The sequence below is a fragment of the Hippocampus zosterae genome, chromosome 12 (assembly GCF_025434085.1).
Source record: "Hippocampus zosterae strain Florida chromosome 12, ASM2543408v3, whole genome shotgun sequence".
In the NCBI taxonomy this organism is placed as follows: Eukaryota; Metazoa; Chordata; class Actinopteri; order Syngnathiformes; family Syngnathidae; genus Hippocampus; species Hippocampus zosterae.
The window spans coordinates 4927677-4955131 of record NC_067462.1 but is presented as its reverse complement, the minus strand read 5'-3'; the positions used below and the strand labels follow the sequence as shown (position 1 = coordinate 4955131).

The following is a 27455-nucleotide window of genomic DNA, read 5'->3' as shown; positions in this document are numbered from 1 at the left end:
AATACCCACCTTGAGTTGACCAAAATCAAAACCCAAAACAAAATAACACCAATAAAACTTGTTTCTGCTTCAAGAAAATGTTATGGCAACACAAACTGAAACCAAAGGACATAGAGCAGTGTGCTTATATTTTATTCACATATATTACATGTTGCATTAAATGTCCAAGTCATACTTTCTGGCCAAAATCAGAAAGCTTGATTTTGCACCTACAGTAATGTACTGTATTCTCTCTTCAATCACACAGGAGAACACACACATAAGAGCTTTCAATCACAATTTACACTCATTGACTATTTGCTTGCGGTCATTTACAAAGTGGGTACTGCAAACGTGATGACAAAGAGAAACTTAGTAAACATAAAAGCAGCATGCATTAATTCTGCAAGTTTTTTTTTAAATTCAAGTGTCACCCTAGACCCCTCAAAAAAAAAAAAAGTTGAAAACAGCAGCCCAGTGATACCGGCGCTGACTTTATCTTCACTCTGATCAAAACATCGCACAGGCACAACTGGATGAACTTAACTCCGCTTTCCAGAAAATAAGTCAATTGAAAAGAGTGAATTAGCAAAGACACTTAAAAGAATAGCGGCTCAAAAAATGTCATGCACAGTGTAAAGCGGTTATTTGAAGAAAAAAAAAAAAGTCCAAATGTAACATTGGAATGCAACTACAAATCACAGCCAAATGACAAATGAGTTTAGGATAGTCGTCACCGTCACGGAACTGTCGTCACCACCTTGACAGTCGTCGGCCTTAAGAAAGCTTTTCAGATCGAGCTTGAAAATTTCTTGAAAAGCAACTTCATTTCCATTGAGTTGGAATGGAACGAACTGGGAAAGTTCTCTTGATTGCTCTAAGATTCAGACAATTCATTTTTCTTTTCTTTGGGGGGCGGGGGGTAGACCTTAATCGTCTTTCACGGGTTGACCTCTGTGGAGGGCTGAATAATGCCTTTATTTTAATGCAAGTTAACTGTTGAGACCAAAATATATATGTATGTATCATAAATCTGGTCATTTGTTGTCATGTGATTTTATTTCTTGCGTTTGTTTGAAAATACTTGGGAAGAGGACCACAAAAAAAAAACCCCATCATATTAAAGAGCAATTACAATATCGAGAGGCAAATAAAATAAATAAAGCGTTAAGATTATTTTGTTGGCGCACGTGAGCTTATTCTCCACAGGTTAAAAAAAAAAAAACTGAGCTCAGGCAGGACGTGATGAACTTTGAGTAAGTGGAATAACGTGACCGCGCGCGTCCTTTGACAAAGTGAGTCTGAGCCGACGTTCCGAGCGTTCTAAGCGAAAGCTCGATGCACAACCTTCACAAAGTTAAAATGACTTGATCAACGAGCAGCAGCATTTATTTAAATATCTAAAACTCATTCCAAAAAAAAAAATTCCTGAGGATGGATTGCAACTAGACCCATAAAAAGAGCCTTTTTGCTCTTTTGCAAAAAAAACAAAACAAAACGCCATAGTGTGTTGATATCATGTAGTAATAATGCTTTTGCACTCATCAGGAATTTGAAACCCAAAACCAGAACCATGATTAAAAGGGATATGCTTGAACATCATCATAAATGGTGCATTATTGCAGGGATAATCAGCGCTAGACATTCCACATGTATCTATATATATAGCCAAATAAATATCAAATCCTTCTACAGCCTACGCCATAAAACGTACATCTCTGGGAAAAGTTGTGCTCTTCTCGTATTTTCATTTAATGTGTCCAAATGTTGCTTTCCCCACCCCCGGTTGATAAGTACATGATAACATAATGAAAACGCACACACGTTAATCCTTCGGGCTCCCGATTGTACACCAAACGTCACACCAACCGAGGTCATGGCACCAATACTTTGAGTGGAAGTTTTTGTCAAACGAGGCAGACACTCTGGCAAAAAAAACAAAAACAAAAAACAAAGACCAATTGCAAATAGTCGTCTTCTCTTTGCCGGGCTGCAGTTTTAAAGTGGATTTTTTTTTCTTTTTTAGAGTCCGTTATAATGAGGCCCCCAACGCTTATTGATGTGGTCAAAGGTGTGTGAAACCCACTGTTGCTCCAACACTCGATAGCGCTCTTCACACAAGAAGAGAGGTTTTCCACGGCTGGGAAAAAAAAAAAAGGGAGGGAAGACAAGAGTGAGCGATGGAGTCGCAGTGAAATTAAAACGAAGAAGAAAAAAAAGACAGGAGGACCTTGATTTACACTATGTAAATTTCCCTTGTTTGAGGCGCTGACAGCACCGACATCGGCGTTCACTTCAGGTAAGTTGATCGCTTGTCGTGTTTTAATTGATTGGACACCCCCCCCTCCAAAAAAACAACAACAAACCAATGACATTTTGTTTTTAGCAAGGTTCCATCATGAACAAGGGGTGCAGCTCATATAAAGGGGCGTGGCCTAGTGAGCGTCATCAGGAGCTGAAGTTGCGTTGACTGGTGAGTTCAGTGCTCTTATTTTGTATTCGTCTCTTTGATTGTCTAACGTAGCGCGACGACAATCAAAGAGTGTGTGTGTGTGTGTGTGTGTGTGTGTGTGTGTGCGGTACCGTAAATCGCGATCCTCCTCCCCGTGGGCATCAAGGTAAACAGAACCCCAGAGGCAGAAGCGATGTCCGCGGATGATGATGATGACTGATGCGTTAATCAGTAGAAAGATGCCAGTAGCAGCGCCACAGTGTTGGGAGTGCTACGCAACGAGACGCATCGCGTGAACACCGCGTGTGACGACGATGAGGCTGCGATGCTTTTTTTTTTTTTTTTTTTTAAGGTCACGGTAAAAGAATAACTTACCAAAACACATTCACAGATACCCTGCTGCTTGCAGCAGACCCCTTTGAGACAGACAAAGGCGCCACAGACGAGGCAGAGCGCAGGGTCCTTTGGCACCTTTTTACAAACAGCGCAGGCCTTCCTGTGGTAGTACTGGAAGATGATATTGTAGTTGTCAGGCAGTTGGAGGAGGCGGGGCGGTGCCCACTGAGGATCCTGAACGAGCAAAGTCTTTACACAAGACAAATGAGAGGGAGGAGAGACAATATTTAGGTGGCTCCACATTTTGCCACAGAGCTTTTTGTCTTATTGGATCTGATCCTTTAGTTTTAGAGTTGAGATAAGCAAGACTGATGAAAGATGTCCAAGATGGCTTACCAGCGACTGCTCGGCCTGCACTTGAGAGAGCCCTTTGACCTCAGCACACCAGTGCGTGACCAAGTCGAAGGCGCTGACCGCCCATTCCAGACACGAGGCACTGTTCACAGGATTCGAAGCCACAGAGGGTGCCGGTGCCAGCCCCAAGCACGCGGCCAGGGACGAGAACTCTTCCTGCTCCTGACAATGAGAACGGGATACAGAAAAATGGAAGAACGTCAGAGATTAAAGAAATAAATTGGTTTTATAAAGTCTTGGACACACAATTAATGAGTCATTATAACACTAAAATTGAGATTTAAAAAAAAAAGTCGTCAGTGCGGCACTGACGACGACGCACCTCGCAGCCGGTGAGGTCGTCGCCATAGAGATGATGCTGCAGAAGGCAGGCGAGTCGAAGGAAGGGCAGGCAGTACTGCTGGAGGCTGAACTCGACAGACTGCGGGGACCACACGCTGGAGCTCAGCTGGCGAGGGGACGGACGGCAACGGTCGATCAATGACCAACCCAACGGCTTGGTGATAATCGCATGATTCATATTCTCGAGCGGGCTCTTTGTGTAAACCGCAAGAGGAAAAACAAGGTGGCTATATAAGGCAAGTGTTTCGTAACTCACCATGATATCTTCCACGACGACGGCATAGAGATTGTTGCACTTGGACAACTCACTGATAACGTGACCGAGCAGCACTTCAAAAGACGTTTCTGCATTTGCACGGGCCTAAAATAAAATTTAAAAAAAAAATGTAAACAAAAACATCCATCAAGTCTCATCTTATCAACGCACAGTTTCTCCTGCTTGCAAGGAATAATCAGTCGTCTTAATCCAATGTACAATAAAGGAGGAATCGCAAGCAAAATGCGTGTTTGACACCATTTACACTTACTGTGGATTGACTGAATGAAAATAAAGACAAAAGTCTTGGGAACATTATATCAATCAAAATAATTATTTGCAGTACCCAATGAAATGTCAAGAAAGCAACCATGAAGTCAGTAGGTGGTTATAAGAATGTACCATCAACAGATAATACATTCGTTCATTCATTCATTCATCTTCCGAGCCGCTTGATCCTCATTAGGGCCGCGTGGGTGCTGGAGCCTATCCCAGCTGTCTTCGGTCAGTAGGCGGGGGACACCCTGAATCGGTTGCCAGCCAATCGCAGGGCACACACAAACGAACAACCATTCGCACTCACACTCACACCTATGGACAATTTAGAGTGTTCAATCAGCCTGCCACGCATGTTTTTGGGATGTGGGAGGAAACCGGAGCACCCGGAGAAAACCCACACAGGCCCGGGGAGAACATGCAAACTCCACACAGGGAGGCCGGAGCTGGAATCGAACCCGGTACCTCTGCACTGTGAAGCCGACGTGCTAACCACTGGACTACCGGGCCGCCCACAGATAATACAGACGTCAATAATTCCCCGAGACCATATTGAATGTGGGTTTTGAAATAAAAATCACATCGCCGGGCGGGCGTCTTGCAGAAAGGAAGCACTTGCAGAGCATTCATCACGCGGAAGGCAGAAGAATATAAAACAGCCGTCTTATCGCACATTTGTTGTCTTTTGTCAACACGTTATACAATCCACCCACCAGAGGCGGAGCCGTCTCAAAACCGCATCACTGACATGATTTCGAAATCCAAACAAGAGGCACGCGACTATCCACGATCGTTTCGGAGCTGGATTCTCATCGGTCATTAAAGATGGAAAGAAACGCGCGGGGCGGGAGAGGTTCGTCTATTTGTCTTTTGACATTCAAGCCAGCCACTCGCTAATTCAGATTTAATTGGGTGAAGACAAATAGCCAATTAATGCAACACTCTCCCCCAGCAGTCACACGATTCAAGATAATGAAGATCGATACCGTCTGCTGTGGAAACCCCATAAATGAAATGGGGAAAGGGGCTTCGTTCGTCTCAATAGCAAGTCATAAACAAAGATTTTACAAGGATCGAAATGAAGCGCCTCAGACTGCACGGGGAAGACAAAAAGGACAAAAAAAAAAGATCTTTGGCTTCATGCTCGCACCGTATACGACTGCCCCTTTTACCTTTTTGATTGCCCCAGATGAGCTCCAGGCCTGCCTTTCTTCTGGCCTCAGCTTGGTGGAGAGCGCCGCCAGGGCCTGGATGAACTGCAGGTTGTACAGCATCTTCACCACACAGGTAAAGTGCTCTACAGGGCGAAGAGGTGGACAATGAACATGAGCAATGGCGACAAACGGCACAACAACACTGCGGTTGAACCCTCGACAAATAACGACGCAACAGGTGTGTATCATGAATACAAGAACGGTTTGTGAGCCCGTTATTTTGCTGGTTTGCTCATTGTGGGGTCCATCTATCACATTGTGCGCTTGTCGCGAAATCAGCAGATGAGTTGAATAGTTGGAACTTTCAAATGCGTCTTACAATTTCGATGTACCAAGAGCTCTCCCCACAACCCCCGCCCCGCCCCGAGCTTGTCCTTGAAAGCGGCCAATCAAATTGAGGCGGTAATGAAATGAGTCATTAAACATGACTGCGGCTTGACAGCGGGCCCTTTAGGTGGTCGATGGAGGAGATACTGCGACAAACTCGGGAAGAAGGACACGCCAAGGAGCTGCCGAATCAGACACGTAGGACCGAATGCTGCACTCATGTTTTAGGCATTAGCGGCTTTTCAGGGTGACAAAATGCGAGGCGCCCCCTGGTGTCTGTTGCAAAAATATGGTCAGTTAAAGAGGGGGCATTTGCAGGCACTGGTGACACAATAATATTTTGCGTTCAATTACATGAATAACAATGACAATTAGCATCACTTTTTTTATTGCATCTTACATAGTTCTGAATTAATTGATTTTTTTTCCTCTTCATGACTTGTTGAAACACTCACCGATAAGCTGTTTTTTTGTGCTCAGGCCAAACCATTATCTGATATAAAATTTATCTGTGGCACCTTCTGGTGGCATTTTGGTGCTCAGAAACTGAGGGCAGGAGCTTCCTTTCGTCCTTTTTTGAAGGCCGTTTAATAAAACAAATTGCGTTGCTGCCATCTGTTGGCATCTACAGGAAATACAAACTTTTGAGTGGGTATCAATAGCTTATGGATTTTTTGCCGTTTGCCGCAGGGCTCTGTCCCGATCCCACGCAAATAGCGGGGGGTGGGGGGGGGGGGTCACCGCATATTTAAATCTCATTGGACTGAGCTGGGGCACCGGCATGAGGTGCCCCAGCAAGTACTTAACGACGAAACAAATCATTTGTTGCCGTGGGAAAACAAGTCATGATTCTGCTTCAGACTTTACAGAGATTCAAACCGCCTGAAAAGAACATGAAATAAGTATATAAAATGGCGTCACGCATGGCTACAGCTACAATCTGATGAGGCAGAAACTGTACCTTTTCGCAGAGGCTGCGGCATGGTGAGCACAAAGATAATCAACAGAGATGGGACATCTCGAAAGAGCATCGGTACTTCGGGTCTTTCTTCATCAAAGCCACTGCAAAACAAACGAGATCTTTTCATTGATCACGTGTTAGGTTGTATTTTTGTTTATCAGCTTCAGAGATGTGAGAACACTGATATACATTTGATTTTTTTTTTTCTTGCCCAAAATCAAAGCGCTTGCCTAATGCACCCCCTTTGTACAGTTTTGTTCTGTGCCATTTGCAATTAACGGTCTTCTTTTCTGTTGACAATTAAACTCTGCACTCTTGAGAGGCCTCGGGGGGCTCCAAGGGGGGGTGAGGGGTGCCCGCACTTAAGGTGTAATACCTTCCATTACCAAAGCACTCAGCGGTTAATTCCACAGTGCATTGACGGAAAGCCTTTATGGATGGAGCTCTCAACCCTGCTATGACCACAGTGCACAGTAGGTGTTCTGTTTTTTTCCCCTCAATTCATTCCTTCCTACTGAAAAAAAAAGAGGTTCTGAAACACATCGATGTAAAATCTCTCTCTCTCTCTCTGTCCTATTTAGTGAGACTTGTTCATCTCGACTGCCTTAGGTTGTCAATGACACAGCTCACTTCCGAAACCTCGAGAAAGTATTTTTAAACGGCAAACGGCTCCCGTGAGAATACGAGCATGCCTTTTGAGCAATTTTAGCAGAAGTGTAAAAGCACCGGTAGGGAGGAGCAGTTCTCCTTCCAGTTTAGTGCGGCGACATCTTCCGAGAACATGATAATGCACGGTGGCGCACCTGTGACTAAAGACAGGAAAAAATAGCCGGACAGTCTTGTGTATTTGGCTTAATGCATTAGAAGAGCAAGGTGGACAATTGAGGCTTGAAGTGCTGTGCTGGTGGGTGAACGGGCGGGAGCAGTTGTTCCCGGTACAGTGAATTAGACGGACGGGGTTGCTTCGCTCTCTGTGGAGTGCCTGGTAATTTGCCAGATGTAGCAATTATCGGTAGCTATGGAAACCGTACGTGGTCCATTTTCTGGATTTAGCTCCTCTTTTGTGTGACAGAAAATCTGTTGGGGGCGGGAGTGCTGGCGTTTTAAGAAAGGTCTTTTGATTGCTTGATGATGTCAGGGAGCAATGATGGAGGGTTGCAAGAAGGATGATTTTTTTTTTGGGGGGGGGGGGAAGTTGTTAGAGCTTCCGAGAAAAGAACATTGCCCACTCTGTTTCTCTGCTTTGTGTAAGTTGAGTCAGCTTTGTCCAGGGGTTGTAGGCTGAATCAATGCTGTATAGACGCATGTGCATGGCCAACACATGAAACAGCTGATCTGAAGTAGAAAAAGAAACAGCGTTATTTTACAACAACAACAAGAACATCCAAATAAGTTCCTATATGGACTCGTAAGTGTCTGTTCAGATGAGGAACTAAACCAGATGAATGTGTGGCGATCTTGGCTCGTTAGCTGAAACACTCATTTGGGAACGACTGTTCACTGGTGCTAATGTAAGATGAAGAAAAAACATTTACAATAGCAGGGAGCCTAATTTTTCATTTTGTGAAGCAGGTAAATTGAACTTCCAATTTTTAAAAAATAGTTCAATTCAGTTTGAAAACAATTCCATTTGTTGGAGTTTTAAAAAATCAGCAGGTGCACAACCAATTGCCGAAGGGCAGCGCAAACAGAAAACCACCGAGCAATGCTAATCTTTTTTTTTTTACATGTCTTTCAAGGAATGTATGCGACCTGACTGCAGAAAGTGCGCCACAGTCACCCTTTTGTGTCAAGCACCAATACTTGGAGCAACACTGCCCCCCACAGGAGTATTTAGGCACAACTAGAGAAAGTTATTTTTATCTCACCTCATTTAAAGAATTACTGGTACATTGATACTCAAAATAGGAGGACGACTATTGTGTTTTGTTACACAAAAACGAAAATGACTCATCATTCTTCAGATTTAAAAAAAATAACAAACAGAAGAACATCACATCAAGTGAGGAGTGATATAATGAGTTAACTAAAACAAGAAAAATAAAAAATATACATTTATAAAGTGAACAAGACCTTTGACGATGTAGCATCAAAAGCTCAGGCTCCCATTCACACATGACACCGCTTGATGTGATATCAGGAGTAACTGATGTTACGTTTGTGCAACCCTTAAAGGATGATCTGCAATTTCTACGTAGGAGGTTACAAGGCACCGTTGGAGCATACCGGCCGTTTCGCAGCAAATCAGTTCCATCGCGAAGAGCCGACGCTTAATGCATAGCAACGGAGTGAATTTGTGAGCATGGCTGCTCGGTTAATGTAGCTCAGACAGCTCGATTGTGAGCCTCCTCGCAGCCACTCAGGGATGACAGGCCATTTGTCTGCAGAAGCCTCAACTTTGACAGGTTAATTTCCAAACTAAAAATACTGCACGCAGCAGCCTTTCATCTGCAACATCCACACAGTTATCTGCGCGTACAATCACAACGGATTGTACTTGGGAGATTTAAGTCATGAGTACGTATGTTTGCACAGGGACAGCCACGTTTGTCCGACATACGCCCTTTTGTCAACCGTGACACCTCGGGCCATCAGCGAGGATGAGCATCTCTCCTTGACTACCATTGTTAATGGATCTTTTGTTTCCTTTTGGACGTTTGTGGCACAGGAATGACACAGACGGATGAGTTGGAGGTCACGATCAGACAATTTGTTATGGGGGAGTAAAATGTTCGGTCATAGAATTTTGCATTTAACGACTGACTGTAAAATGATGAGGCTGATCATTTATGGATGTACATTTTCCGGAAGCAGGACATGTAAAATTCGGCCATGCAAAACATTCCGGTCAGAAGTCTCATAAGAGAGTGTGAGTAAAGGCTTACTGAGACATGAGCGCTTGGCGGCGGCACTGGCACCACCACAGCACAAGTTGCCTCCCCGGTGCACGAGTTCTAATTCCAGGTTGGTCCTGCGGAGGCACGTTTAGAAATAGCATGTATTGAATACATTGATTTATGTATTGAGTCACGTCAGCTCCTCCCCCTTCCCCACCACCACCACCCTCCGCCCCTCATGTGCTCCAAGAAAGAGATGCAAAGTCTGGACGCTTTGCTTTTTTAGCCCCAAGCTGCATTTTACATTTTCCACACAGTATTTTAGTGTATGAAAAAGGGAAAATGACTTTTTAACAGCAATCTATTTTTCATCTGATAACTGCATTAAAAAGCAACTCGTGAGCATTTTCACTGTACGTCTGTGACACCGAATCAGACATTGTTGACCTGCATAAAAACGGCCAATGGGGCTTAATTCTGACCACTAAACGCAACCTTTAAGACTACACTGATGCTGAACATTGATAGGTGCAACAAAAATAAAAAAAGATCGGTGCACGGTCTCCCATAAGCCATTTCTATGGCTTGCAAAGTGGGGGCCAATTCTTGAGTTTTCCTGAGAGCGGGGGGGGGGGAAGCAATTTCAGATAGATAATGCAGCCACAACAAAGCTCCATCTGGCTTTTGCTGATAAGAGCAACCCTGTGACAGAGGAATTTTCCTCTCCTCAGGCAATTTGCGCTGCTCATTGAACCTCAGGGAGCCAACGGGGCACCCATACCATTTCTGTATTCGAGGCGAGGGGGCGGATGAGGGAACCGCGGCAGTCGGTGAGCAAAATGTCTCGGTGGTGGCACACCGGGAAGCGGGGACGTTTTTGGAAATACGAGCGTGACCGAGCAGAATTTTCAAGGTCAACAAAAAGACTTTCATCCCAATTTGGGGCAGTTACCCAATCGATCTCTGATCGGGTTATTCCAACTGATTGGTATCTTTATAATGAATGGATGTTTTGTTTGAAGCTGTGCTTTATGTTGAGGTCCTTGAATTCTTCTGGATGAGTGGGCAAAATATTTTCAATGATAAAATGTGAAATATTATTGACAAGATGCCCCCCCAAAGACCCTCACTTCCTCTGGATGCCACGGCCAGCTGTCCAAATAATTATGTCCATTCAGTGTCGGTCCAGAGTGACTCTTACCTCGCCAAGGAGTACATGAAGAGGAAATCGTTGTCGGGGGAGCCAGGGTTCTTGCCATAATCCATGTACTTTTTCTGGGTGGTGTTTTTAATGTCTTTGATGACCGACTCCATTTCTTTACTCAAGTTGGACTCCGTCTGAAAAAATACAAATAACCCCCCCCCTTTCATTCTCTACCGAAGGCAACACAATTAAGCTGCTGAGGGGTCAAACGCCACACGTGACTTACTGGGAAAAGGCCGAGGTTGTCCTGAAGAGCTTCCACTTCCTTTATAAGCACACTGATCTTCTTGTTTGCGGGAGAGTGCCATGCACCGGTCTCTGAGCCTCGCCCGGGTCGACAGGGAAGGACGCTGTTAGCAAACTGCCGACATAGCGGGCAAGTAAATTCACCCTTGTCAACGGAGAATCCCTGTAGGACCTGGTCGTTCTTAAAAAAGGGAAAAAAAAGAATAATTAAGTGTGAGCTGATCACTCAAAAGTCCAATGACAATACAAGGACTCAATAAGCGGGCCAAGCGTTCGTTAAAACACATTGGCCTCGCTAGCTCATGGATGGTGGATCACTTGATTAATGATGATAAATGCAAATCGACAATCATCGATTGTCTTTGCGTCAATCAAAAGCTCGAGCAAATCCACCTCAACGTCACGTTATGAGGACAAGCATTTTCACTTTACCCTCAGAGACTCCATATACAACTTGTGGCAATCTATATGCAAAGTGTGCCCGCAGGTCTGCACGTAGACGCCCCCGTCCCAACCTATTGACACCGACTGCAGGCAGGAGCTCTGCGGCATTGAAAAGGAAAAACAAAAAAGATCACGTTCAATATAGATCTCATCAACCCTACGTACCGCAGTCCAGCATCGTGATTTTCATGTGGATTGGAGGAACTAATGCATGCTCTAATTTTTCTTTCTTTTTTTTTCCAACAAAAATAAATCCAATTTTTTTTAAACACCATGACTAAAGCTAATGCCGTTTTTCCGAGTCACCCACATCCTTGAAGAACCGCTGTAAGAGGGTGAGTCGCACGTCATGAGCCACAGCACACGTGTCAGCAGAGTAAATGTGCTCTTCATCGCTGGTTGGGAGATTCTTTGCCTCGCCGCTCTTGCAGCGATGTCCAAGCACTGGGGGGGAAAAAAAAAAAAAAAACATTTTCCGAGGGCTCACTTATTGATTAGCATTTCGACAATTAAAAAGGTTTGCTGCATATTCAAACCTCTCAACCTGAATACTTCACCTCTACGATGAATTCGATTGACAAATAAACAAATGAGATCGTTTTGGGATGACGTGGATCCAAACTAATTTGAAAATATGCTGCAGTACCCGACGAGGCCTGCAGGAGAACAACTAAGCCAGCGGGTCTGTCCTCTGTGGAGGGTCCACTCTGCCCGCAGATCACACAGTCATAAAGAACTTCTGACTCCATCATCTCAGACGTCCCCAGGTCCATGGCTGCTTCCGTTTCTGGCGATTCTGGTACAAATGAACAGAAAAGGCACATTTGACCGGCTTGAGTTACAGTGAAAAGATGATGCGTACTTAATCTTGCCTTTTCGGTGAGCGTCCCACTGATCCCATTGATTACTTAATTACACACGTTTTACCTGACTGGACATTCGATAATTTAAATGAGTTTAAATGTGAAGAACTGCGTTGACGAGTGAGTATTGAGCATAAATGTCACCTTGCGTTGATTTATGACTTGTAGGGAAAATAGAACTTAACAAAAGGTCACGATGGCAGCTTTTGCCTCGGGGCTTGTGCTCACACACTGAAGGTGAAATGACAGGGCAACACGAATTTCATTTTTCAGCATCAAGGCGGCGTACCTCCGGAGTGTACAAGTGTCGTTTCAAGCAATTGATTGAAAACGTCTCTCGCCGGAGCTCGTTCAAAGTGTTTGTGGAGTAAATCGAATGACTCAACATAACTGGTTCTGTTTTGTGGTGTCTCTTGTATAGCAACTGAATCTTGGCATCATCTGTCTGAATGAAAGGAGTCTTGAATAAAAGATGGCAGATTACATTTCAAATCATGATTGAAAACTACACTTGAACAGCAAACATGAAGGGGAAGACAGCCTTTGTGGTTCAAAAAAAGACTAATTGCTTCCCGGCTATGCAAAAATGACGCCCACTTGGATTTTGTATTAACTACCGGTGTATCTCGTCCAATTTTTCGATGCGACGTTGTCGGAAGGACGCAAATGCAGCACAGCGGGCTTCGAACAAAGCCACAGCTCAGCGGAAAGTGTGTACACAGAGGTCACAATGATCACCGTCTGGCCAGAGCAGTCATTCGTCATTCACTAAACATTCTGTGTCAGAGGGGCCCTGGGAGTCCGGTCCACTATTAGCACAAACATCCCCTGTGCCCCCCGACTCGATAACTCACATCTCGATTTGTTCTCACAGGCCAGTGGTCGCCACAAGCTCACCTCACATCAACTTGCGTTAGAATACCTCATGCGGTTCCCAGTGTTGCCATCCTACTGTAATCATGTATCGAGTGCTTTATTATGGTCTCGTGCATCGCAAAAAGAGAAGAGGAAAAAGATAAATAAATCAACACGAGCAGGAATTCTCCTTACCAACATCCATAGCCGTTTCCATGAAACTCTTCTGTCTGGAGGCAAATTCAGCAAGCAGCTTCTGTTGCCTCTCTCGAGCCCTCTGGCGCCTGAAGGAAAGAGTAGGAAAGGAAATATCATTTGTCTCACATGCAGCTCCAATACGCAAATCAAGGATTGAAAGAATTTCACAAGCACACAGTTGTCCCTCAAGCATTAAAAATGACACTTTGCATTTCAAAAGTTGGGGGAAAATTGACAAACAGATACATAATATAATAATAATACATTTTATGATATATAGTACGGCGCCACGGGTGCGGCTGCGGTCGTTTTAAAAGTGCTCCATTAATAACATTGCGTTGCGATTGATTCAGATCCAAGGCTGTCGACTCACAAGCTGACTTTAAATTAAATCACTAATTTGGGGGACGTAAAAAACACTGACGGCTCAATCACTTTAAGCTCGTTCACTGATGGCTTCATGAGTGGCTCCTCATTTCACTTTGGGATTAATGCGCTGCAAACCGATGGCTGTCGTGGGCAGGGGAAAAAAACAAAAAAAAAAACTTCAATGGAGAGCAAACCTACTAAATCTTAATCATGACTGGAGAAAAACAAAATAGGATAGTTTGGCAGCATTGGGGATTACGTATGAAACATTTTCACTTTCAAAATGCATCAAGTGAAAGTGGCAGATTACGAATGAACATGAATTTCCTTTTTTCCTTCGCAATGATGATTTAAGTCCTCAATTATAGTCTCAAATACTCCTCTTTGGGGAGAGCAACGTGAAGCCAGATAAAGCGCCGCGTTCGACAAACGGCAATTGGTGCGAAAAAGAATGTTACCTTTCTTCTTTATCCATGGCTTTCTTGTCTGTCGGACTGTTCTTTTTTGGCGGCACGGGAGGATGCACCTTTCCACAAATGTCTCGGATGCTACGCTTGATTTGGCAGCTGCGCGTGGCCGCCTTGGTGAGGATTCGCTCGATGGCTGTAATGCCATCTCCGTGAGCATGACGGCTCATGTCCATGCTATCCAACCAGGATTCCGACAGAGAGTTCTGCTTGGATGACAGCTTCTGGTGCAGCTTGACCAGGAGGGACAGCATGCTCTCTCTTATCTCCAGGATCTCCGTCACCAGCTGCGGGGGCGTACCGGGCGGCACCCAGCGCGTCGACGAACTCTTGGGCCTGACGACCATGCTGGCCTCCGAACTGCTGCGGTTGATTATCTCTTGGAACTTCCTTCGGCGCTCCGCTACAAGGCTGAACACCTGGGCTTCACGTAGGTTCTGAGATGACAAAGAATTATTATTATCATTTTTTTTCTTCATGAATCGAAATTGTGAAGTCTTCAACTTGAACACTCATTTTCTTAAACTTGGAGTGCTTAAAATTTTATTAGGTTGTACTCGCGCACCTGATTGTTCAAGTCAACTTTATTGTCAAATGTGCAACATGCAGCACAGATGAAATTTCTTTCCTCTCAACCACATGAGAGGAGCTGCCATCAAACGTGCGGCCGTAACATGTATTCGGTGACATTTCCTGCGATAATAAGTCGCATGGACAAAAAGGCCGCACCAACAAAAAGTATTTAGCATGCATTTAGTTTCGTGACTTTGAGTGTGTGTGGCTTAAAACAGTGGGGCCTGGCATGGTGAGTGACGTGGGTGTCAATGTATACGAGTGTAGAGTTGACTTTTGTGGTGTTAGGTTAGCAGCTGACTCCTATTTGTTAGCTAATGTGTGTGGTGAATTTGGACATTCCGTCTTTGACACATTCTCTCCCCCTATCTCACCACCGCTGTGCTAACTTATTTCTACACTGAGTGCTGCATTAGTCGGCAACAACATTAGTCCGAATGGAACTAGGACAACGGTGAAGTTTAGCGTCGGGAGACGTTGCTTTGACTTTTATTGTCATGGAATTAATAGTTATTGAATTAAACGTTCTGCTTTAAAAAGTACATATGGCATAAGGTACAAAATGATACCATATCATGTTCAAAACGTGCTTCACAGCACAGAGCGTACACTCCACTTCTTATTCCGCCTGCACCTGGGTGCGCTGCTAAATCACCACCTCTCAGCCTGACGCTGATAATAAACCCGAGGACTTGGATGGATAGGAAGGATGCTTCATTAATTACCACAGTCAAATAGGTACAATGCACATCAAAGTCAAATTAAACATCTCTTCTAAAAATTCTGCCCACATTTCTTCATCGTTCTTGTTGATAGCGGTACAGACAAAGCCATTACCCCGGGAGTCATCGCGAAGCGCACCTCCTATCTGAAGGATAGCAGTGACCTGACCTGCGGCGCACTGTTAAATAAACATACATCAAAATCCCCAGACACGGCGACATCAATCACGCTGACATGCAGTTAAAAAGCGTTTACTCCAACCTGTATTACACACATAATTAGTTTCAGCAGTTGAGGGGCGGGGACGGGGGGAGGGGACTGCTGAAGCGTGGCGTCATACACAAACCACAGCACGCGGGAAGACCCGACTTCGAAATGTGCACGGCAAACATATGCGCAAAAGAGTCCTTCAAATCATCAAAGGGCTACAAACGGCTACCTCTCTCCAATTGGCTGAAAGACGCCTGGAGTTCTGCGAAGTGAGGAAAGCACAGCGAACAACAACAACAATAACGATGAGACGCAGCTCCCAACTGGCCTCCTCGGTAGATTTTAGACTCTTTTTAAGAGACGATTCCAAACCTCTAAGTCTTTTACCTGGCCATAGGAGGAAGCTTCTGAGCTGGTGCTGGGCGGAGCCTCGCGCTTCACTTCGGGCGCCGTCTCGGGAACTCGAACTCTCACGAAGTTGATGACATGGTGCAGGTTAGAGATGAGGTTGGTGCCGGGGAACCAACTGTCGTGACAGTGCTCCTCGATGCAAGGCTCCTAAATACATGGGAGGAAAGGCTCAGCGAGTCTCATTTGGTCCGCATACTTTGGAACTGGTTATGACGTTGACTTGGCACACGTGCTGTATGATGCCAATGCGCGAGTACTCAAGAAATCTGTCTTGGAATTTGATCGCCAAGTGTGAAAAGGCAATTTAGGTCTTGCATTACAATGCGAGCAGCGACATACAACTACTTCAGCTGTATCTCTGAATGCTGAGGTATGCTGAGTGGTCTCTACGACAATCAGACGGCTTCATTCAGTTACAGTTGGCTCATGTCATTTAATGTCAGAAGATTGGGGCTTCAAGCTTCACGATGCACTCATGGTTTTAATCTTATTTCAAAATGGGAGTCGTGCATCAGTTACTAAGAGATGTAATTGTCATCGCAATGAATTCTTGGAGTTAGGACTTTACTGTGAAGAAATTTCAGCCATTCAATAATCTAGCCATTTTATATCTCATTCAGTCCGATTAAGATTTCTTTCAAATATATATTTTTTTAATGACTCCCACCCCACATCTTACCTCATCTTCTTTGCTGTCTTGAACCTGGTTGTCCAAGCCCAGCTCGATGAGGTAAAGCACCATGCACAGCACATGTTCAGACATATTCTGATGATCCATCCATATCTTTAAACAAAAATAGATAGAACAAAGAAGGTACATTATATCTTGAGCTTGTTTCAATACAGTGTGATAAAACATTTTTCGTGCATCGTGATCCAGTGGTTTGCACAAATGCTATCTGATGTTTCAATATCTAACATCTTCTGAATCACGTCTCTCCTGATTTGTGACACGTGAGTATCAAATAATAGTTACGCCACAATGAAGGACTAACTGTCAAAAGGAAGCTGGGCACAGATGAGAGAAACAACATTGTATCGTGCAGAACCGTGGCTGAAGGGCTTGCCTTGTAAAGGAGAGTGAATATCACAATGTGCAGGGTCTTGCAGTGCAATAGTTGGATTAGGCCTTTATAGCACGGGTGCAGGGGCGTCCTCTCCTTGTATGGAGGCCAGGGATTACCAGTGTGAATTCCAGACTGCTTTAAACTGGGTGACAATAAATCGCCCAGAGGAAAGGAGAAAAGCACAAAAACAAAGCAAGGAGTTACTGAAACAGCCATCGTCGCATTTAACTCATTCAGTACCAGCCAATTCTGGACCAAGTCTGAAAAGACGTTTAAAAACGTCTTTGGGAGTGAATGAGTTAAGTTTTTCAGGTATCATAAACCTGGGGGGAAAAAAACGTCAAATATTTATTGAGAAAGTGTCTTGGAGGTAGGGATTTTTGTCAACTGTAACATTTAAAGCAGGGGTGTCAAACTCATTTTTGTCGCGGGCCACATTGTCATTACAGTTTGCCTTGGAGGGCCGTTATGAATTTTGGGAAACCATATAAATGTTTAATCACCTCCCCATATATCACACACGCAGCACACAACAAACTGATAAATAACTAGTTTTAAAATCTGAAGTTAAGAATAATGACTATTATTGTAGATTACATATGACCGTTTGAAATTTCGGTTCAGACTTTAGCAAGCATCATGGAACTTGACATGTTTGATTTGCATTCGCGGGCCACATAAAATGATGTGGCGGGCCAGATCTGGCCCCCAGGCCTTAACTTTGACACGTGTGAATTGAAGTCATCCCCAATGGAGAATGTGACTACTTTCTTGAGTCGCCACCCACCAGACAGCAATTTTCTCCATATGTGCATACAAATACATGTTATGAAATGACTGCACGAGTCATCAAAAACGTCAAGCCAGTTGCGAATTTGAAATAAAATGTTGACAAGCAATCCAAAGTCAGCAAACCTTCAGAGAGAACAGCTTGAGAAAAGAATACAATTCTGCTGTGTGCGAAAACGCGCTGGAAAATCTCAACTTTGCACAAGCAGCAGCAGCACTCCCTGTTACTGGAATGTGCTTTCTGCGGGAACAGCATTATATCTTTTGATTCAAGTAGTCACTCGTGTCACATAAAATCATAAAATGGCTTTTTCGCTGCTGAAAAGAGAAACAGGGTCTCACGCTATTTTTTTTACAAGTTTCAAATTCTATGAATCAAAGCCAACCCGGCAGTGCCGCCTGGCCCATTGAAAACCTCAAAAAGGCGACGACGGTGTGACAAACAATTAACTATCGGTGATCCATCTGTATTTTCAATTACATCGATACCCAAAGAACCATTCCACAAAGGTTATCTTGCCCCACTACCACAGCAAACGCTACACCGCTTGAGTTACTATTCGGTAGTAATGGCATTTCCACTCATTCCAAGATCACGAGGAAGGTGAACCCCAAAGATTCTTCGTCACGGCAACTGACACATTTGTCTGGAGTCCGCAAAACAAACAAAGGAGATTCCCTCGATTCGATTACAATTTAACCTGAAATATTGATTTTATTTTTTCCCCGCCCGACAGCTATTTAATTGGAAGCAACTCTAGCACCCAATAGAGCTGACCTTTTCTTATCATGTCCCTTCATGAACAGATGAGATAGGTGACCCGGCAACACTGACTTGAGCATGACTGGTTTTGGTGTCGCTCGAGAAGGCTTAATATGAACACTAAGGATAAGTAACGCACTATTGTTAGTTTAAATACACATTTAAAAAAGTACATCATATATTTACAATACAATACATGCTGATTTATATATTTGAGGGACTTTAGGGTTCAACTTACAACGCTGAATATCGATCCATTGCAGACTGCACGTCACGTCGATACACGGTTCTGAGGACAACCATGATGGGGTCAAACTCATTCTCCCACACTTCCGCTGTTTGAGAAAAAGGAACGAAATGTGCTTTGGAACAGCTGCTCCTAAAGTGACATGATTGTATTTCCCTCAGAACCACTTCCACTTGTGCACGTGGAGGAGGGCTGCCACCATGTGGTCGGATGAGGGCCAATAAAAGTGTACAGTGTTTTCCCCAAAACGTACCGAGCCAAGGCACATATTTTGCATTTTTTTGAAAAAGGAAAAGAAAAAAAAAGACGTTTAAGAGAAAATTGCTAAATTGAGAGAATTTTTTGATGAGGCCCAAGTGGCCTTCACACCGATGTTACTGGTGGAACTTTAAATTACGGTACGTGAAGAGCAACAAGCTAGTCAGTGATTATTTTAAAAAGTCTATGTTTTATTTACGTTGAAACCTAATCCAGGTTGGCACACATTCAACATTGGATCACCACAACTTCCTGAATTTGCCCCACTCGTTGGATCACCGTTACAGTGCATCGTACCTTTGGGCGTGTACATGCCCTGCTGCATGGAACCTCCGGGCTCAAAGACCGGCGCTTTGAAATCAGCCACGGCGGAGAGCATCTCCTCAAAACTACAGCTGCCCGGTACAATGCCACTCTTTGGGTTTGGATTCTCAGGAATCTGAAGAAATATTCATAAGGAACATGCCGGTTGGACGGATGAAAGGAGATCAGCTTTCACGTGGCGTGTCGAATTTCTTGAAAGGATACAAGGTCTAACAGTGAGCTGTGAGTGCGATCGTTCATACACAGCTGTGAGACCATCTCAGCCCGAAGGATCTCGTCATCCGTCATCCCTGGCGGGGAGAGTGAAGAGCAGAACGCGAGGAGGGTTTGAATGGTCGTATTTTGAGTCGGATTCAGAAAAAAAAAACAGAGTCGACTTTGTCTCTTGCTCAACTCTGTACCAAAAATGCACATTGTTTTCACTTGTAATAAAAATTCTTCATGATCAATTTAGCACTTCTTTCAATTCTACTTGATCAATTATTACGCCTTAGCCCTCATTAAAATGTTGACATTTTTTTGTCTGCCAGATTTTGCCATGGCATTGAAAGTCAAAAAAATTCTTAAATTAAACCCTCTGAGTAGTTCCGGTGAAGAAATTCCAGATGGGGAGAACTTAGGTGTCGATCTGAACGGAAACACAGAAGCGAATCCCCTTGAGATGAGTTCACCGCTGCGCTTATCAGCCCTACCCAGTGGCAGCTTCAACAAAAACAACAAACTGTTGACGGACGACAAAACGCCGTGCTTGCCCTTATCAGCACAGCAGCCATTGCAAAGGTCATCATTTACCCTGAATGTGTCGTTGTCGGCACGATGACATCATGCGCTGGACCACTTACCTAAATGAATACGAAGGCTTGTCAGGATGACTAAGAAGGTCAGAGCGCCTTCGAGCATTGGTCTTTCCTGTTCAGAGTCTAACACGGCATTCTGGTGTTGAGAGGCCATGGTTAAAAGATCAACCACTTTGAACCTGCCAAAAGGAGGACAATTACAATCTCGGAGTGATGTAATATAAGGGATGCGGTAAAGTGCATAAATGGGACCTCACCTCTCAAAAACACTCGAGATAAAATAGTCGGGATCAAGCCTCGACGCGCAAACCTGCAAAACAGAGCGGAAGAGATTTTCTACATATAACCCCCAAACATGTAGGAGCAATATATCTCATGATTAGTCCTCACCTGGAGCAAATAGATGTCAGGGTCAATCATGGAGTTGCAGAAGTGCGACTGCACGTAGGTCATCGCTTGCCCTTTTATCTGCAAGCCATTTCGGACCCACATGTTGCTGTGGATCTCCGACAGGCAGGCCTACAAGCAAACGTTTCAATTCGCGCAATTATAAAATAGCATCACGTCCTCAGAGAAGCCCGAAAAGTCAAACCTTTCAGAAGAAGCCAAGCGTGCTATACCTGGATTTGCAACGGATGCACCATGATCTTCATCAGCATCTCTTGGTCGGGCAGGAGGCTGTCCAGATCCAGACCTTGGCACTTCACAGCCTGGGAATTGTTCACATAAACAGTGTTTTATTAGATAATGAACGCTCCAATAGTCACAGGGGATCGGTAATGAGCCCTGTTGCATATAGCAAAAATTGGGAAGTAATTGATGTACCCCCCCCCCCTCTCAGGCCCACCCCAAAGGGGTAGACGAAACTAGATCATTAGGCACGAACACCATGCATACAATCCTGAAAGCATGTCACATTTAAAAGACTGCCTGCAGGTCAAATTATTCAACACGAGAGTTACTATTCCCCTGCATACTTCTGGCATTTAGACTAAATAACGCTTCCAAAATACAAGCAAATTTGATCTGCAAAGTCAACTACTGCGGCTGCATCGGGAGAGGAGCCCTTTCACTTTCACTTTCAATAACACCAAGGTTCCACAAGATGGCGCCAATACTTGATTTGGTTTTGCCTGGGATCAAAAACAGGGACTAGCCAAGGTTTTCCTCAAATAATGAAGTTTAAAAAAAATGCCCTATTTTTAAAAATTCGCAGAGATGTGCATTTGCTAATGCAGAAACGACCATACACAACTGACCTGTAGTGTATGCAGGTTCCCTAAAATCCCAGCAGTTAAAGCCTACCTTACTGAGGAACATGGCGTAGTAGCGGTGGAGTGGCAAGTGAAATGTCACTTGATTTGGCAAAGGCTGGAAGAGGAACAGAAGCCATGAGAAACCTGCAGAGGCAAAGGCTTATCTGCGTTTCAAGAACGGCGCCTCCTAACTTTACCTCATCGTTAAAGCTGATGGCATCAAACCAGATCTGAAGCGTCTCCAAGCAGTAGCGCACTACGGTTTTAGTATACTCCTGAGTCTCCTGAAGACACACAATCCGACATGTTGAAACTCCTTATATGGCTGCACAGCTTCAAATGTTAAGAGTCAAGCGTGAGGGGGGGGGAAAAAAACGAGGCAGAACTTACTTTGACTTTGCAGTGAGTTAAAAGCCCCCACATTGGTTGAGCACAGGCCTCCAGCTCAGCTGCGAATGCTGCATAGTATGTCTGAGACTCAAATTCGACATGTTCATTCAACTCCCGCTTATTCAGGTTCATTCCTGTCACAGTGGTAAATTGCAAAATTCAGGCAAGGTTCCCAAAAATTAAAATAAATCACATTTTAACATGCATTTTTGCAACGAGACAGTGCCATGACTGTACATTCGGGAATTTATAGGACACAGTACATACAATTTACCGGCACGACTGTGCGCGCGTAACCCCAAGCAAGAAGACACTCAAACCCACTGAGCAAGGGGGTCGAGTTATTTTTAGTGCCGTGACTACACATGGCAAGCGAGCGGCATCAAAACACAATTCTAATTCAGTGACAGAGGCTCAACATGGTTTCACCGACAAAACAATATGCCTGTTTTTAAGGGTACATTTGTGCAAGCGGGCGTGATCACTTAGTGGAGCGACAAAATTTTGCATTCATTTTTCAATCTCAAAAACGAGAGGTGGCGTTTTGATTACAATGGCAAGGCTCCAAACTAACATTTTCGAGACTGTGAGGAAAGCGCCCCCTAACCAACATTTAGGATGTGAAAGTAGAAGGGAGAAAGAAAACAAATAGTCATCCAAATAATTTGCACTACATTACTGATAAATGGGCTCAAATGTAGAGCAGGCATTTGTCAGCAACACACAAAAAAAAAAAAAAAAAAAAATGCACGAGTAGATGAAAGTTGTCGTTGCACTGCCTCAAATTTTAGTGGCAAAACAAAGTCACGATGTTTCGCCGAAGAATGTCATGGAGCAAGCGGGGTAAGTATTGCTACAGCTGCCTCAACGGTCAACAGTCGAAGGACTTACCTTGGAAAAACGACACAAAGCTCATCCACAGCATCAACAACGAGTGGTCTTCGAGGAACTTTTTGGCGACACTTTGGTGTGACAAGATATTGATGAAATCGCTAACTAATGGCCAGTACGTGTTGTTCTTCAACAGAGCCTCGCTGCAATTCACCACAACATGGCGACTGTTTTCTTCATCTGAAAAAAAAGGGGGGGTTGGGGGATGATTCAAATCAGTTAAGGCCGCGTTTATTTTACCCCGGATAAGAAACAATCGAGCCCCGACGAGCACTTACCCTGAAGTTCACTTTTGATAAGGCAACTCTCCATCATGTAAAGGAGGACGGTGACCATGATGTCAAGCAGCTGACACTCCTCGGTCACATGACGAGCCAGTTCCTCGTTGCTGAACAACTGCACGCTGATATGTACAATACGGTTGGACATTGTGTCCGACTCGTGACTTTTCATCAGGGTTTTCATGATGAATGCATAATGCTGGACAAATGTTTTGGTGAAAGTGATCTTCCCCATTAAGAAGGAGGGGGGAAAAAATTAATTGTTGCAAAACCACAAGATGGTAATTTCTTGCTGAGGAATTACCTTGTAATCTTGATCAGGCAACATGTTCAGCAAGAAGGTGACTTTCTTCTGAGGAAACTCGTATTTGATTGTCCAAAACAGGAGCTCCTCCAAAAAACATTTATGCTTCAAACATTCGATAATAGAGAGGTCTGGGGGGGGGGGAAAGATGTACGATAAGAAGACTGGTTCACAAAGACGTACTTTCCTTAAACGTTACCTTTTGTACTGCTACTCAGCTTAACTCTCTTTCGCTGACCAACAGACTGTCCCGCGTCTTGGTCCTCCTGGAAATGGGGGAAAAAAAAAAAGGACCTCAGGATTCAAATCGCTCAAATCTAATTGGCAAGCTAAATGCCTATCCTGAAATTGTGATTCGGAATGAGTACATTTTTTAAAAAATTACAGTGGAACCTCTAAAGTCAATTTTTTTTTGTCTGTTGTATCGTTTCTTTTATTAATATCAACAATTCTTTTCACATTTGTTCACGGTGATTTAAAAAAAATGCCTGTGCAGTTTATTAACTTTTTATTGTAGAAACAGTTTGACCCTCATCAAGATTTATTTTCTTGTCTATGGGAAAATTTGTGTCCAAATCAGACCGGCATCCATGAACAAAATGTGTTTCACTTTAGATCAGTGGTCACCAACATGGTGCCCGCGGGCACCAGGTAGCCCGTGAAGACCACTTGAGTAGCCCGCCAGTGCCTGGACATTGTGATTTGCTAGTAGAAATTATGATTTAAAAATGCAAACATTGGCAGTACTGTGAGACATTTCGAAACACGATCAAAGTCTGACAATTTAAATCATCAAGTATTAAAAATAACACATCCTCATATTATTGAAGGTATTTTGGACAAATATGTTATTTCAGACGTATATCAATTTGGTAGCCCTTCACACAATCGGTACACATGAAGTTGCTCTCACCCTCAAAAATGTTGGTGACACCTGCTTTAGATGTTCCATTGAGACATTTAAAATAAAATACAAATATTAATTGCAAGCTTTGGACAAACCTCTTTGCTCGACTCATCTGGGCTCCCTGGTGCTGCCGATCCTAAAAGTGAAAATAGATTGAGCATAGCCACCACATGAAGACTTTTCGAGGAGTTATTCACCACGTCATTAACCATTAAATCCAAGTAAGTGACGAAAGAAATGACATTTGACCTTGGCTACACATTTCAAAACACAAGTGAACATCTTCAAAATGAGCTTTTATAATCCCCTGACTGACCAGATGGTTTTTACAGTGATAATAAATGTAACATCAGATAATCAAAACCCCTACAAAAAATACACAAAAAGAAAATCTCACCCAGTAGTGTCTCAGCTCCTCCCTCGGCACCGACATCACCGCTACTTTGGTGCTTGTCGTCTACAGACACCAAACCCGAATTCTTCAATGCTGCCAAGTACTTTTCATAGTTCTTCTTAGCAAACAAATTGTCCTCTTGGCCTGAAGAATTAAAAAAATACAAAAAAAAAAAAAAAAAAAGAAAAATATGACTGTCATTTGGATCATAACATTGCGCTCACACCAATAAGAACAACTGCGACCAAAAAGCAAAGCAAAACCGCCATGTCATTGGAGGAGAAATTACTTACCCATGCTCAACTCCTTGAATGTTTGCTGATTGGTCAAGATCTTGGTCAGGACAGTCCGCATTGCTGCGCCCATTTTGGTGAGCTCTTCGAGGAAGGAGATTTGAGGCTCCAGCTGCTGAAGAACCTTTTGTAGGTCTCTCTCAGTTGAGCTGTCTGGTGTGGGAAGATAATATACGCGTCATAACTCTCGGCTCTAAACATGACGCCGGATGCAAACGGGACCATAATGCTTGTGCGCAAATTATCTATATTTGCATTTAATATGTAATAAGATAAGCTAATTTTCACCTGGTTCTGTATAGCCATCCCTCAGATACTGTATGACCGACAGGATAAAGCGAGGGAGAACCAACTCTGACATCAACAGAAGATCTCTGGGAATTGACGGGATGTTCTCTCCTGTTCTCAACCGATGCCGTCTGCAAAACCTGTTGGAAAAAAAAAATTAGCAGACAGATTAATCCGAGAGCAGTGAAAAATTTTGCCACTCTTTTGGAGAGGTCTCTTGGTCAGTGAATGATTATACAACAGGTGTTTGTTTCATAAATGCAATTCAAATGGATCAATACAAGGACATAAATGTATGAATTTACATTTAAAAACAAATACACAATGCTCTCAATGTCCCCGGTTGTCCGAGGTTGCTCATGTAAATAAATCACGGGCATTTGTGCTCAAGAATCCTGAGTCTGACTAAAACCACACCACTGTGTTGTTAGTTCCACTGTCGTCATTTGCAATGTTACACCACTGGAGTCATTCATTGAATTATCTTTTTGAGAATGTCATCTATTTTTAGACTATTTTCAATCTTAAATTCATACTCGATGTGTGTTAGCATTTTTAAAGAATGTTGAAAGATTGGTTTAAGTCATTTTAATGCCAATGAAGACCTTGTTTTTAGGTTCACTGATTTAGTGCCTTTGAAAGCTTTGTAAGGATCTGCGGGAACCCTGCTAAGTTTATTTTGAAAGAAACGCACATATTGCAGAGAAAAGCAGCTTATTGTAGTTTACAGCTTACAATACAGAACATTTCAGCTGCTTATCATAAATCAGTAGCAATGTACATACAGGGAGAAACACCACAATCCCCTAATTGTATTTACATGATTAACCTGTTGGATTTAGCCAGAATGTTTATCAGTCCAACCACAACATTTTACTACCACACTATTAACTTTTAATCCTAACTATTAATAACTGTTGAATTAAAGTGTTTCGTCATCGGGAACAGCAGATGCAGTAGTGATGCAATCATCGTTTTACGATGAAGCAACATCATTCAACCATGGCTCAATCTTCATTAGCACAATTTGACGTGTGGTGTTTGTAAAACGGGTTTATCAGTGCTCCAACTGTCGGACCATGTCCAAACAACCACATAACTACAGATACTGTGCAGTCATGATCATATTCAAGCTGGTGAATGATCCTCTAAATTGATGGGTCCTGGTCGTTTTTCCGTCAATGCTAACTGCAGTATGTCGCTCATTAATGACAGAAAAGGCGAAACTTTAATTCACCGTGCCGGTGTGTCGTCATTCGAAATCACGTATTGCACAAAATGACACAACGGTTGTGTTCATAGGTGACGGCATTTGAACATTAACGAGAATCTCTCTTCCAAACTGCACCTGTCACTGGCTAGGCACAGCTTAGCATAGCTTAGCTTAGCTTAGTTTAGTTTAGCTAGCCGGAAACTTGGCTTACCCACTCTCTCGCATGACATTACTGTCTCCACAATCACAGGCCCCGCCAGCCTGGCTCCGGAACATGTTGAAGTCATGACTCGTATGGTCTCCGTTGTTAAAACACTCGGCGCACAGTGACATGCAAGGAGAGATTCCACAGGTCCGGCATCGATACGCCACGAAATTTGCTGTCCACACTAAACCGCACAGGGTGGCGTTGTCAAAAGAGCGGACTGTTTTGCAGAACTCCTCGAATGCTTCGCCCCCTGCAATTAGACATTTACACCAGTCAAGCGCTTCAGTGTCCGTGGCTGGTTTTTCTGGATTTAGCACGTCATCCAGTAGCTCGTGAATTTGTCGGACCGCAGCGGTGTTGTCAGTCCGCTTTAAGTCTGCCTTCAGGTGGGCGGCAGTAGCTTTCTTGTCCCGGCGTAACAGCGACGCCGCCATCATTCGCTGGCTTGTTGTCCGCAAATTTATTTTTGTTGTCTTGCGTCCATGTTCTCGCGGGTTCTCGCGATACTTTTCGTTGTTTGCGTTTGTCGTATTTTTTATATAAAAGGGATATGCGACCGACGAATGACTAAAAGGGTCATACGCTTAAAAGAGGTAAAAAAGTTGTAGTTTACACTTAATTTCCTCATATTTTTACGGAGTCTATTTTCTTGAAGCTGCCTGCCGCGCTACGTTCAGACACACCTATTTCCGTGTGTTTGTTTTTGCTTCTAGGCAACAGACATTTTAATCCATGCGAGCTGTAAAATGGAAAGGACAAAAAGATACAAATCGTGACTTTCAAAAGTCATGCTTAAGAAAGAAAACGCCCCAAAACCATTTTTTTTAA

General features: G+C 43.6%; 1 protein-coding gene across 2 annotated transcripts; it reads right to left on the bottom strand.

The window, feature by feature from the left end:
* Positions 1-896: 896 nt before the first annotated feature.
* Positions 897-27268, bottom strand: ubr3 (ubiquitin protein ligase E3 component n-recognin 3). 2 transcript variants are annotated; one of them, XM_052082936.1, is made up of 40 exons: positions 26631-27268; positions 25207-25346; positions 24919-25071; positions 24629-24769; positions 24327-24367; positions 23524-23590; positions 23325-23455; positions 23018-23246; positions 22740-22919; positions 21849-21982; positions 21656-21742; positions 21508-21573; positions 20823-20912; positions 20593-20721; positions 20460-20512; positions 20248-20381; positions 19610-19695; positions 19379-19520; positions 18815-18911; positions 17025-17166; positions 16637-16741; positions 15934-16104; positions 15776-15808; positions 14032-14477; positions 13202-13290; positions 11935-12084; positions 11599-11732; positions 11277-11387; positions 10825-11025; positions 10596-10732; positions 9443-9528; positions 7787-7892; positions 6558-6658; positions 5228-5352; positions 3780-3884; positions 3504-3629; positions 3164-3343; positions 2807-3016; positions 2563-2702; positions 897-2119 (listed from the first exon to the last, which is right to left on the bottom strand). In XM_052082936.1, the coding sequence occupies exons 1-40, from the start codon at positions 27062-27064 to the stop codon at positions 2002-2004; spliced, it is 5550 nt and encodes a 1849-aa protein (XP_051938896.1). In that variant the 5' UTR covers positions 27065-27268; the 3' UTR covers positions 897-2001. The 2 variants fall into 2 exon arrangements, with proteins under 2 accessions (XP_051938896.1, XP_051938897.1); XM_052082937.1 differs by lacking the exon at positions 15776-15808 and having other exon boundaries at positions 26631-27266.
* Positions 27269-27455: the final 187 nt, after the last annotated feature.